Source organism: Bipolaris zeicola, assembly GCF_000523435.1.
Source record: "Bipolaris zeicola 26-R-13 unplaced genomic scaffold scaffold_30, whole genome shotgun sequence".
NCBI lineage: Eukaryota > Fungi > Ascomycota > Dothideomycetes > Pleosporales > Pleosporaceae > Bipolaris > Bipolaris zeicola.
In genome coordinates this window covers 20,117-32,158 of record NW_006912079.1, presented here as the reverse complement: position 1 = coordinate 32,158, position 12,042 = coordinate 20,117, and the positions used below count along the sequence as shown (strand labels likewise).

General features: G+C 49.8%; 5 protein-coding genes across 5 annotated transcripts; 1 reads left to right on the top strand and 4 right to left on the bottom strand.

The window, feature by feature from the left end:
* Positions 1 to 363: 363 nt before the first annotated feature.
* COCCADRAFT_2851 (uncharacterized protein) lies at positions 364 to 1,709 on the bottom strand (the record flags this gene model as incomplete). The annotated part of the gene is made up of 3 exons (XM_007711478.1): positions 364 to 446; positions 502 to 763; positions 807 to 1,709. The coding sequence occupies 3 exons, from the start codon at positions 1,707 to 1,709 to the stop codon at positions 364 to 366; spliced, it is 1,248 nt and encodes a 415-aa protein (XP_007709668.1).
* A 1,119-nt stretch (positions 1,710 to 2,828) lies between these two features.
* On the bottom strand, positions 2,829 to 5,819 carry COCCADRAFT_34551 (uncharacterized protein; the record flags this gene model as incomplete). Its single annotated transcript, XM_007711504.1, has 4 exons — positions 2,829 to 4,462; positions 4,510 to 4,596; positions 4,645 to 4,992; positions 5,036 to 5,819. The coding sequence occupies 4 exons, from the start codon at positions 5,817 to 5,819 to the stop codon at positions 2,829 to 2,831; spliced, it is 2,853 nt and encodes a 950-aa protein (XP_007709694.1).
* Positions 5,820 to 6,057: 238 nt separating this feature from the next.
* COCCADRAFT_2848 (uncharacterized protein) lies at positions 6,058 to 7,608 on the top strand (the record flags this gene model as incomplete). The annotated part of the gene is made up of 5 exons (XM_007711477.1): positions 6,058 to 6,116; positions 6,170 to 6,274; positions 6,326 to 6,331; positions 6,399 to 7,358; positions 7,416 to 7,608. The coding sequence occupies 5 exons, from the start codon at positions 6,058 to 6,060 to the stop codon at positions 7,606 to 7,608; spliced, it is 1,323 nt and encodes a 440-aa protein (XP_007709667.1).
* Positions 7,609 to 7,792: 184 nt separating this feature from the next.
* Positions 7,793 to 8,838, bottom strand: COCCADRAFT_24121 (uncharacterized protein; the record flags this gene model as incomplete). Its single annotated transcript, XM_007711492.1, has 2 exons — positions 7,793 to 8,628; positions 8,688 to 8,838. The coding sequence occupies 2 exons, from the start codon at positions 8,836 to 8,838 to the stop codon at positions 7,793 to 7,795; spliced, it is 987 nt and encodes a 328-aa protein (XP_007709682.1).
* A 1,446-nt stretch (positions 8,839 to 10,284) lies between these two features.
* Positions 10,285 to 11,547, bottom strand: COCCADRAFT_89457 (uncharacterized protein; the record flags this gene model as incomplete). The annotated part of the gene is made up of 3 exons (XM_007711526.1): positions 10,285 to 11,096; positions 11,177 to 11,254; positions 11,355 to 11,547. 3 exons carry the CDS (start codon positions 11,545 to 11,547, stop codon positions 10,285 to 10,287), a joined length of 1,083 nt encoding a protein of 360 aa, XP_007709716.1.
* Positions 11,548 to 12,042: the final 495 nt, after the last annotated feature.

Sequence of the window (12,042 nt, the reverse complement as noted above, 5' to 3'; positions counted from 1 at the left end):
GAAGTGGGGTAAGAGAGTCACCAGCGTGGCGGCTGATAGCGCATGGGGATATCGAAATGCCGAAATCAAATTCAGATATCATCTCGTGATAATCTTTCTGTAAAAACGAAGAAAAAACAAGATATGAACTCTACTATATACTAGAAATTGTTCAACAAAAACAAATAACCTCTTGCGTTTCCCCCTCCCTTAACATTTCCTGTTCTTGATCGTAAAATTTCGCTACATTCGTAATACCCACACGACGAAACGCCCTATACTCTACTTTTTCCTTTCCCGGCTCACTCGACTCAAATGCTACAGTGTCTTCATACTTGAGCACCAAGATGTACAATTCCTGAACTGCACTTTGTATTGTGCTCGTTATATATGCAGCTGACATGCAATATAGCTGGGCGTCCTGATCAAAGATGTCGGTGTCGGAAGTTGAGGCATTGAGATGGATGCTGTGTATGTGGTGCTGAGATCTGGATTCTGAGTTGGATTTTAGGTGCCACATACAGGGTATGGGGCTGCCGTTGGGGTGCTGTATGAGATTGATGGCGTGAAGGTGGTCGGGAGCGAGGAGTATATGAGCGGATGTTAGCATGCCGAAGGGGTTGTTTGGGTCGGCGGGAGAGAGGGTGTGGGATATGGCTTTGAAGAAGAGAGACTTGGTGCATCGGTCGTCCGGCGAGGCGTAGTCTGTGATGTCGTTGTAGGCTATCCCATGTGGAGTGGTGATGGAGGCCCAAGACCATGAGGGTCCGCTTTCCGAGTTGCCCTAAGTTTTCATATGTGCTGTTGCCGCGGTAGACTGCGTTTACGGTCCATAGTAGTTGACTTTCGATGTGGCCACTCCATAGTCCGGCGACATATGTCTGGCTGTGGTCTGGGCTGAATAGTTCGTCATGGAAAAGTTTTGCTATGCCGCCCAATGCAGTAAGTTTGTCATTGTGCTCTGTGAGTTTTATTCTTGAATAGCTTTCCACTATTTTCTTCCACAATCCGTAAATGTATATGTCTTTGATTTGCGTGTCGCAATCTCGAAAGTCGCCTATTCTTGCTTCGCGGAATGAGCGCCCCGCAGAGACTGTGAGGTGCTTCAGGCAACTTCTGTCGGTAAAACCGGGGGTACTGGATGGTTTCATTGCTAACTCACTCCAGGAGTAACTTTCGCTGCTGTTGAACTTGTGACATTCCCAGGCGAGCTGGTTGTATCCAAAGTGGAGTACACGTGGTGCTAACAATCGCTCCTGGAAGACCCAGGCTCGTTGATTAACTGGAGCATTCTCGACGAGGTCGTCCCAAGCTGATGGATCGATCAAAGAGCATCTTGCGTAGGGATTCGTCTTTTCAACACCGTTTTCCAGTGTAGTATCGGGGTCTTCCGGATAATACACATCAATATTGTTTTCCCGGAGAAGTTCTGGGCAGGGTTCGAAAAACAAACCTCCTTTTACATCGTATGCAGCAGTAGCAGATATGTTCAGAAAAGCCTTCCGGTACAAATTTCCCATATGACGAGTTTGTTCGAACCAGTCTTGTAGCTGGTCCTCCTCATTTTCACCATCCCCTTTGATAGGTTGTCGGATACAAAGCGAGTCGATCCATATGAAGCCGACCTTGTCTAGTCCAGCGGCGAATACGATGGCATCTCGAAATGTCTTGGGCAGCTCCTTCACTATGATACCCTCAGTTTTGAAGCGCTTTTCGTTTTTAAAAGTCATGCTCAGCGGTGGTAGCGAACCAAGTTTTGGGTTGCCCCAACAATGGCTCAGTGTGACGTAACGATCATTTTGATGCTTAGATGGAAGAAAACCAGACATACTACATGTCTCTTCCCCAATAATAAAGTTCCTAGACTCAATCAGGCGTATTCTTGTCTGGTGTGGATCAGGGCTGGCGCGAAGCTCCTGCAAATCCAGTAGACGGCGAGGGTACCATTTTGCACCGGGCTCTTCCCAAAAACTTGCACATTTACAACTATTCATCCAAGTCTGCGCTGTTTTGGTGAGACCACTCAGATTTTGACTATTGAGCATAGTGTGATCTCTGTGATCTATCATTGTCAGATAGTTTTGTGTGTGTTTCCAGGTACTCATATACCTGTTTCTGCCAAAAAGAAATTACATTCGCGGTCATATCCGAAGTGAACATCCAGCCTGAAAATTTCCTCTACCGGTCTTCTCGCTATAGGATACTTCCTTATAGTACCATTAGGATGTATAGAAGCTCATCTTGAGAGAAATCTGTAATTGGACCCAGTGTCTTGGCCAATTTGGTACATATTAGACAATGCGTATCCCATTGTTGAAGTGTCTTTGTAGACCTATGATGACTAAATAGATATCCGAAACGAGAAGTCCTGTCTTCTCTTTTGTGCTGGCTAAGTGCACCAGTGCATACTTCACAAAGCATATTTGAGTGTTTTAATTCGATTGCGACCTCATAGCAGGACAAATGGCGAGTAGTTACATATCCCTCCGTTGTCGTACAGTTATTGATTGCATTTGATATCCTCCACAAAATCCTATGTGGCAGGATCGGCGAGCCTGTGCGCTGCACACTCTGAGTAGTATCGCGGCGCTTAAAGTCTTGAGTTTGGCGAGCCGCGCGGCTTTATTTTTACCACCTCTCTTTCCAAAAGTGGCATACAATGTGGCGAGTTTATTCGATAGTTCTCATATTTGCATATGCTGAATTCAACTTCTGATTAGTATTCTCTGAAAAACTTAGCTTTGTCGTACGGACGTTCATCCGAACTATCATGCCACGTGACCCGTGCATATGCGTAATGCCCCTCATCCAAGTACCCTTCTTTAGCAAATTAATGAAATAAAACATGACTAGTAGTCCATCAAAATACCCGCCATCCTTCTCTGGTACTTCTCAACGACCTCTTGACACCTAACCACCACACCCGCCGCAAGTACTCTCACCTTCTCATCCTCCTCACTCCCAGCGCCCAAGCTATCGAAAACCATCTTGACCCAAGCCTGTGTCTCCATAAGCTCTTTGCCTTGCTCAGTAGCAAGTCGCTCTTTATTCTCATTTGTTTCCAATAACATCAGGAAACCGAACAAAACGGCATTGAGTATGTTCTTGTCTTTATTGGCCAAACCTCGCACCGAGAGCAAGAGATCCCAGTACTCGCGTGTCATCTGAGGTAGTGCAAGGGTATTCGGGCCTGATGCATTGAGGAGTATAGAAAGGGTTTGGAGGAATGGTGGGAGGAGGTGGGTGGAAGTGTAGATAGAGTCGTTATTGGCACGAACCTGAAGCCACCAGCGTCCAGTAAGAGGGAAGAAGAAGTTATCCGCAACAATTTGGGCCAGAGCATTTGGAATCGGCTTATGTCGCTTCTTCTCTACTTCCATGCGCGAAGAAAAGGTCCGCACTTTGAGGATGTTCGGCCCGCTAAGTTGGTCGGCTGCTTGTGATGCAATTGGGGAAAGCATTTCACGTGCCATATGACTTGATATCTTCGCCACTGATGGCTCATTTTTGTCCTCTGCGTAGATACCATGCAGATGTGGCGGAAGCTGCTTGCTAGGAAAGTCTGGTTTTGCGGGTACCATGTCATCGGTCGAAGTGTCTTTCATTCCTGCCAGCTCGCGTGCTCCAATACCGAGGGTCGTGAGCATAGCTATGCGTTGTTGCAGACTGTAGTCGCCAGAGAAGAAAGATCGCGCGAACCACTGCGCCATCTGCGCCGGTTTTGCAAGCAGGACAGCAATTAGGGCTTGCTGTCTTTGTTGCGCAAACTCTTCTAGCTCCGAGTTGTCTTGCAGACTTGTAAGTATTGTTGCAAGTTCCTCTAGGTGATCGGTCACTTCAGTTCCAAAATTTGCTTTACGACGAATCAGGGAAGCAGCCGTGGCTAAAGCAAGCTCGTGCCGATCATAATTTTCTTGGTCGCGAAGGCCAGCGATGAGATCCCGGATGTAGACAGGTGCTGTGGGTTTATTGCGGTTGATGGCTGTAGGGTCATCTGTGTCGTCCTCCGGGTCAGAATCTGGTTTATCGTACATCATCAGATCTGCATCTTCGTCTTCTGAATCTAACATGACTTCAATGACTCGCGGTCCCTGTATTTCGGTTATCGCTGGAGATTTTGAGCTCTTGGGAAGTGATTTCGGTTTCGGCTGCGTCTTCTTCACTGAGACTGTGCTGCTCTGCTGGGTTTTGAGATCTGTAGCATTCCCAACTTTGTCGTCAATGTTGGTGAGCCGCTCGTACCAGCTTGCTTCTTCAGCTTCTGCACCCTCCAGTTCAATTTTCAGTTGCAATTCAGGCTTATCTACCATCTTGGAGATGGCAATACCGACAGAGATCCCTAAGAGACGGGCTCGCGCAGACGCTGCGCCGATTCGGTTCGACATTCCGTTGACATGATGGGACGATTTTGCCATCATGGTGAGAAACATAGGTTCTGAACGCTTCACATAGCCACTGCATAGCGCCAAAGTTTGAGCAAGAGCTGTGTTTTGTTAGAGAGATTCTTCGTAAAGTCAAATCGCTACTTGCCTTCTTGTTGCAATACTGGTGTATATCTGATATAGACTGAATCTCCAAAGAGTTTGATGAGGCTTTCCAAAAGTGTGTGTAACTTGTCTATGGCTGTCAGTAATGTTGATGTGCCTAAATTCCGGCATTGCTTACCATGGTCTTTCGCCAAAGCAGCTACGACACTTCGCCGAACTGATAGCGAATCATCTAGTACGGGTATTGTTGATCTTGTAAGTGTGGAGATAAGATGTTCTTTGAGCACATCGTTATCTTTGATTAGGTCATGGAACAAACCACCAGCAGCGTCTATAACAGGAGATGATGCAACCAGCGAGTCTTTATTGACGACCTCGTTTGAGAAATAATGCTTAGCCACAAACGTGATGATTGCATTCATGTATTTTCGTTGTTCAAATGTTTTCATGTGCGACAATAAACGCACGAGGTGCTCAATGGCACCATCGTTAATTACCTTCCGAAGTAGGGAGCTCACGATTTGATCTGACTAGTCAGCACCGTTCAAAAATTTGATGAAACAACTTACCCGTGTAGCCTAATCCCAAGGCCTTGGAGCAGAATTCTGTGGCAGCGGTGAGATGGTCATCGCTCTCAGAACCGCGCTCTAGCAGGACAGCTATGTTGCGACCTAGCCATTCTGCATACCCCTTGCCTTCTGGAAGCCAGCTGGAGACTCTCGAAGTATCTTTGTCTTTCTTCAGAACATCCTCAGCCTCAGCTGCAATCGACAGTAGACGTCCCGATACTACTTGGGCAAGATACTCTTTCCATATCAGCTTCTTTTGTATGGCGTTCTTGCCGAATAGCAAAACGTCTTGCAATATGAGAAATGACGTCTCATTGTCACATAGTATTAGATCCAAAACTTCTAGCGCATCTGAGATGTGTTCGGCTGTATTCCGCTCTTCTCCAGGTTTCTTTTTCTGACGACTATCCGCGATGAGTGACCGTAGTCTTGTGATAACATGTCCCAGACTCGTTGGATTTCGAAGGATTTTCCCAATCTTCTTTGCTTCTTTTTGTCCTTTGATTGATCTCCAATAGTTGGGAATGGTATCGTTGACAAGCTGATGTGCGATGCTTGCATTGAGTGGGTCCGGGAGTAAGAGGCTAAATCCCTCTGTAGTGAGGTAATCCAGAACATTGCTTACCGTTGTCCGACTCGGCTGATTTTTCAACGCTTTCAGTGCTGATTCTGCAGAGTCAATGGTCACTGCATCTTCTTGTGCATGTAGGCTCCTAACCTCTTGGATAAGAGGCTCGTTACGGTTGATTTTGCTGGTAGAGACCGCCGTCAAGAAATCAGCCATTGTATCCGAGTCATCCAAGCAAAAGGTCAAATGAGTGTGTCAAGAGTCGTGACTTTACTAATCCTCTGCAATGTTGCGTAGCGGGAGATGCGTAGTGTACTGTGCCCAATCGGCAATTCCTTCCCATGCGCAGACCCGCATGTTAGCGTCTTGGCGGACCATCTACACTCTGATGCCTACACCTACTCCTTGCTTTGCTAGACTAATCTTACATCAACCTTCTACACATTTACTGACCATGGCTGTTAACGTCAACGATATGGGGGCTGCATCAACAGCTAACCCACGGGCCCGATGGTAAGCTACAGAAAGCCGAATACACCAAGCTCAGCACTGACATCACGCGATAGGAAGTACCTCGATAGGTTCTTGACTCGCAAGGGACCTTTTACGGATGAGGATAGCTTCATGGCCGGTGAACAAGTCATTGAGTACCTGAGCAATCTCAAAGTTCTGTAAGCATGTTGTGTTTGTAACTACACGAAATGTTAGCTAATCCCATGCAGAGTCATGTGAGTCTATCATCAAGCCAAACGGAAACCGTCCCTTCCATCCAGCATATTTCCTGACAAGATGCAGCGGAGCTGGCGGTCTAGGGTGCGAGATTCTCAAGAACCTTGCCCTCTCAGGCTTCAAGGATATCCATGTAATCGACATGGATACAATTGACGTCAGCAACCTAAATCGGCAGTTCCTCTTCCGGGCTTCAGATGTAGGAAAGTATAAAGCGGAAACCGCCGCCGCATTTGTAGAAAAGCGTGTCAAGGGTGTCAAAATCACTCCGTACTGCGGCAAGATCCAAGACAAGGATGAAGCGTACTACATGCAATTCGGCCTCATCGTTTGCGGCCTAGACTCCATTGAGGCAAGGCGTTGGATCAACGCCACGCTCGTGGGCATGGTAGACGAGAACGACCCGGATTCTATGAAGCCATTGATCGATGGCGGTACAGAGGGCTTCAAAGGCCAAGCACGTGTCATTTTCCCCACCATGACCTCGTGCATTGAATGCCAACTAGACATGCACGCGCCCCGCGCCGCAGTACCTCTCTGTACACTCGCCACCATTCCCCGGCAGCCGCAACATTGCATCGAATGGGCACATATTATCGCATGGGAAGAGGAGCGTAAAGATATTACCCTCGATACCGATGATCCAGAGCACATCACCTGGCTCTTCAACAAAGCCACTGCCCGCGCCAAGGAATTCAACATTGATGGAGTAACATACAGCATGACCCAAGGGGTCGTCAAGAACATCATCCCAGCAATTGCTAGTACAAACGCTATTGTAGCAGCGAGCTGCTGCAACGAGGCATTCAAGGTAGCAACCAACAGCAACCCTTTCCTGGGATACCCCGGCATGGACAATTACATGATGTATACAGGAGACGACTCTGTATATACATATACGTTTGAGCACCAGAAGAAGGATGATTGTCCTGTGTGCGGTGCTGGAAACATTGCGCGGCCCCTCCAGGTCCTCCCTGGTATCACGCTGCAAGAGTTCATTGACGGGTTGGCAGAACGTCCAGAAGCGTACGTAGCACTGTCGTTATCATTACACGGGAGTTTTGTACTGACAACATAATGTAGGCAACTCAAGAAACCCTCGATTCGCACAGGTGAAAAGTCGCTCTACATGCAGCTTGCGGGTCTGGAGGAACAGACACGACCGAACTTGGAGAAGAAGATGGTTGATTTGGTCGAGGAGGGCGAGGAGTTGCTGATTACAGACAAGAGTTTCCCGACGCAGTTCAAGTACAAGGTTGTCTGGGCATCGAAGTAGGCTGGATAGGAATACATTTCCTGTTTGAACAGGTAGATTTGGAAGATGATTCGTAGTACAGCCATAGACTATATTACGTATAAAATCCATGAAGTAGGCACGACTGGCCATGACATGTTCCTTTCATACTCATGCTTGATTGCCTCTAGATCATACAAGTATCATCCACACAACCCGGCCCTCTCTATTGTACAACCACCTCCTCCTTCTTTTCCACGCCCTTGACCTCCACCGGCTCAGCCTCCTCAATGACTTCCTGACCAAACGGCTCAGCATCTCCATCCAACACCCGCCTTACCTTCAAATGCGCCTCAGCACCAAACATGCCAACAACCCCAATCCGCTTCTCAAGCGGCCCCCAAATCTTGACCGGCGGACTCTCGCCCTTGAACAGCTCTCTCCCTGCATGTATCAATTCATTCGCCGCAAAGCTTCCTTTCGCGTACTTGGGCTCATACGGAACACGATCCCACTCTTTACGCTGCAGGCGAAGTAACTGCTGCGTCATAGCATCTGAAATGGTATCACCGAGTTCTACATCCGCGAGTTTCGTGCTCATAGTCTCGTCGCCGCCCGACGTCTTTTCTCGACGCCTGGGCCCCGCTTCGCCGCGGTTGTTCCCCGCTGTGCTGCGTTTGCCGCCGGCGGCTGGTCTGCGGGCGTCGCGACCACGTAGATTGGGACCGCGAGTGGCGCCGCCTGGTGTTGAGCGGCTCATACGCAGTGTGGAGGGGGCGCGGACCATTTGGCCTGGTGGAGGGGCCGAGCCGCGGGTTGTCCTTGGGCCTGCTGTGTTGCGGGCAGCGCGGGCGCTGGCGTCTTGCTGGGTGTCGGTTGGAGCAGCGTCTTCGGGGATGAAGCCGTATTCGTTGGCTTGAGGGGTGGGCGAGCGGGGGGCTCGTCGTAGCATTTGGCCGCTGGGGAAGGAACCTCGTGCGAGTGCGCCGGGCTGGCGGCGGTATTGCAGCGAGGCGATTTGCTTGAGGGCAGTGGCTGAGCGTACTCTGCGGGAGTTTTGCGCTGCATTTTGTGTCAATACAGCGGTTCTGGGGCATGCAATTGAAAGATTGAAGACGTACGCTGGGCCGGCGACGCATCGCTGGGTTCCTCTTCCAGCCTCCTCGCCGAGCTGTGCAATGCTCTCGATGAGCAAGCTTGTACCGACGCTACATCTGCTCCCAATGAGCGCCGTAGCGCACCCATTGAAGCGTACATTTGTCGTTGAGCCATGCCGGAATGGATAGCAATCGATTGTGCGGTTGCAATGCTCAACTCCAAACTTTCCGATCGCGAAGTCTTGGCAGAAGCAGGGATCCTTGCTCCCAAGTTAAACGGCTCCGCACCACGTGCTCTGTGCTTCACTGCATGTGACTTGGCGTTTACACTATACATTCACTACAAAGACACTCATCTCATCTCCACACTCCTCATACAACCCTCTCATTCGTTAATCGTAAACATTACTTTCCAACCCACCACTCTCACCGCCATCCAATCCCAACCCTCCGCCCAGCCAAACCTCACACCGCGCCATCCCTCAATCACATCCCAAACACAAACATCCATCTTGACTTTTTACTTCACCAAAACCAAACCATGCTCCGTCGCGCCCCCACCACAATCACACTTACGCAAAACGACATTGAGCAGTGGGAAGCGGTGCGGCAGCGCAAGTTGTACGAGGCCAAGCAGCAGCAGCAGCAGGCAGAGCAGCAGCAGCAGGCGGCTAGTCGGGAGGAGGCTAAGGCGAGGAGTAAGAAGGATAGGATTATGGGGGCTTGAGCGGGGAGTGTGAGCAGGGGATGTATTGGGAGTTAGTTCTTGGAATCGCCTGCTTTTAATATGATTCGATAGAAGGGGGAGAGAGGAGAGCGCGTAGGGAACTACAGTACGAGCAAACGTAGTTATCTTGAAAATACTCCAGAAAAGAATCGACAAGGCAAATCAAAGTCAGCATGTCGGAGGAGGGAAGGGGGCAAATACTTGGGGTATACGCTAGAGTTCATCTAGAAAAAAGGTCCATGCAACTCTCCGAAATCATCCAAAGTCAGAAGTCAAAGACCAAGCGGGATCATACTACGTTTTCATCACAGCAATTAAAATTACCACATTAAAGAGCCTAGAAAACTAGGTGTCCTATCTACTGTAGCAAATGCGTGCAAAAAAAAACACAGAGAGGGAGAAAGACACACATGATAACAAAGAGGGAGTGACCAAAAAGAATACGATGAAAGCAAAAAAAAACCCCTCGGTATATCCCATATTTCCCTTTCCATCCATCATGATAATCCCTCTCTCGGCTAAAAGGAAATAAAGTAACGCCATATAGAAACGCCCAGAGGATGCTTTCAGCAACAACAAGACTGAAAAAGAAAAAAGGAATGACATGCGGCCAGCGGATCTCAAGTTGTGGAAAAAACCGCCTGCGGCCACCCCCCTTTTCTCCAATGTTGGAAGCAAAAAGAGCTCTCTGTATTTCTCTTCCTTTCCTTCCCAGCATAAAAAACAAAACAAAGGACTTCATCAATTCATTGTCATGGTTTGGTTTGTATGCGTGTGGCACATACACAAGACAGGTGCCACTTCTGACACCTGCTTCTTATAGCAATTCACATCCCGGGGTATATCAAATCCTTTCAACAGAGAGGCGCTTAAATCAGCCGTCGGTCCGGCTATTTAATCCTTGCTGAACCGCTTCTTAAGCCAGCTCTTGCGCTTTTCACCTGCATTGCTGCTGTTCTTGGATAGCATCTTGGGCCGTGGCTGCTCGGCGGCTGGGGCGCTGCCGCTATCCAATTTGATGGGCGCGGGTGCAGGTTGCATGGCGTGTTTCGGGGGTTGCGGGGGTGAGCCGTTTGAATACATGCCGTTGTGCTGGGGCGGAGGCGGTGCTGCCTGGTAGGATTGACCGGGGCGATCGCCAAACTCCTCGAGAATAGGTCCTCTGCCAAAGTTATTGATAAAGGCGTATTGTGATGACAAATCTTGCTGGGGTGGCTGGACAGGTACGCCGCGCTCGATGGAGCTGTTTTCGCTGCTGGGGTCGTTGGAGTAGGGACCGTCGCTATGACTACCGTTGGAGCCGTTGGTATGTACCGTGTCGCGGGACTTTTGGTATCCGTTCATGGGATAGACACCCTGCATGCTCTGCCTGTTGGTCCATCCCGGGTCCGACTGCATCCGGTTCCCGTACCGCATCCGTGGGGGTGGTGGTCCTCCGCCAACAGGTCCGCCATAGCCATGACCGTCCGCATAGCTATCGCGACCATATTGTCTCTGGGGAAAGTAGCTGGCATTGGAGTGGCGGTTCTGGTCATTGTAGCCTCCGCCATAGTAGCTACTCCGTCGGCTGCCATGGTCCGTGTTGTCGACGCGCATAGACTGCGACCGACGCCTGTATTCGCCATCAATGGCGGCTTCGAAAGAGCGGATCGTGTCGAGCGGGCGCTCCCATCTAGAACGAGTGGGGTTGGAGAGATCAGGATCGACTGTAGGCCGTTTTGTTAGATTGTGATGCTCAAAGCGCAATAGCAATGGGGCCAGCAAAAGAATAAAAAGAACAACATACCAATTGGGTTACCGGAGGAATCGGTATGCTGGAATGAGCGTAGAGACTGGAGGGTGGGCTTCTCGAGCGCAGCGGCAACTGGGTACAGCGGTCAGCAAAGGCCATGTCGAGCGCTCAACAAAAGCAGGGCCAGGCAGGGCATAACGGTGCAGGACCGCAGAAAGGGCAGCAGACATACTAGGCTGTAGCTCGTTCATAGCGTTGTTTGGATCCGCCTTTGAATTGGGGTCAAGGTGTTCGCTGAACTTGCGCTCGTGCTTGGAGGAAGGACTCTTTGGACTCTTTGGGCTCTTTGGCGCGGGCGGGTCGCGACTTTTGTTGCTGTGGAAGCTGAGGCCTCGCTGGCGCGGTTTCTGAGTCGGGTTCTCCATTGTAAAAGCGGAGTCAGGTTCGGTAAGGGGGGAGCGCGCGCTTCAGTTACCCGGTTTTTTCTTTTACTTTGTCTTTCCTTTTTCGCTTTCCCTGTTTTTAGGAAGACGATTACACTTTCCTCCAAGAAGGCTGGCGGCGGACGGGTATGGCGGACCAGGTCTGTGAGTGGGCGGCGGGTGTGTGGACGCACGCGAAAGTGATCCCAGCGCGACAAGATGTGGGTAGTGTGGGTAGTGGGTTAAGTGATAAGGCGAGTAGGACGGGGCTATGGCTATGACAATGGGCGTCGCAAGAGCACACGAGGAATGTAAGAGAGACGGTAGCGGGCGAAGAGCGAGATGAAGGTGGGTGGCCGGGACAATAGATAGTACTTGTGGTTTTGTGGCATAGGTCAGGTCAGGTAAAGTAAGCTACGAATACGACGCGCGGTACGTAGAGGCCTCGCCATTCCGGCCCTGCGACTTACCCACGACGACTCGTCATCAACGGCGCCG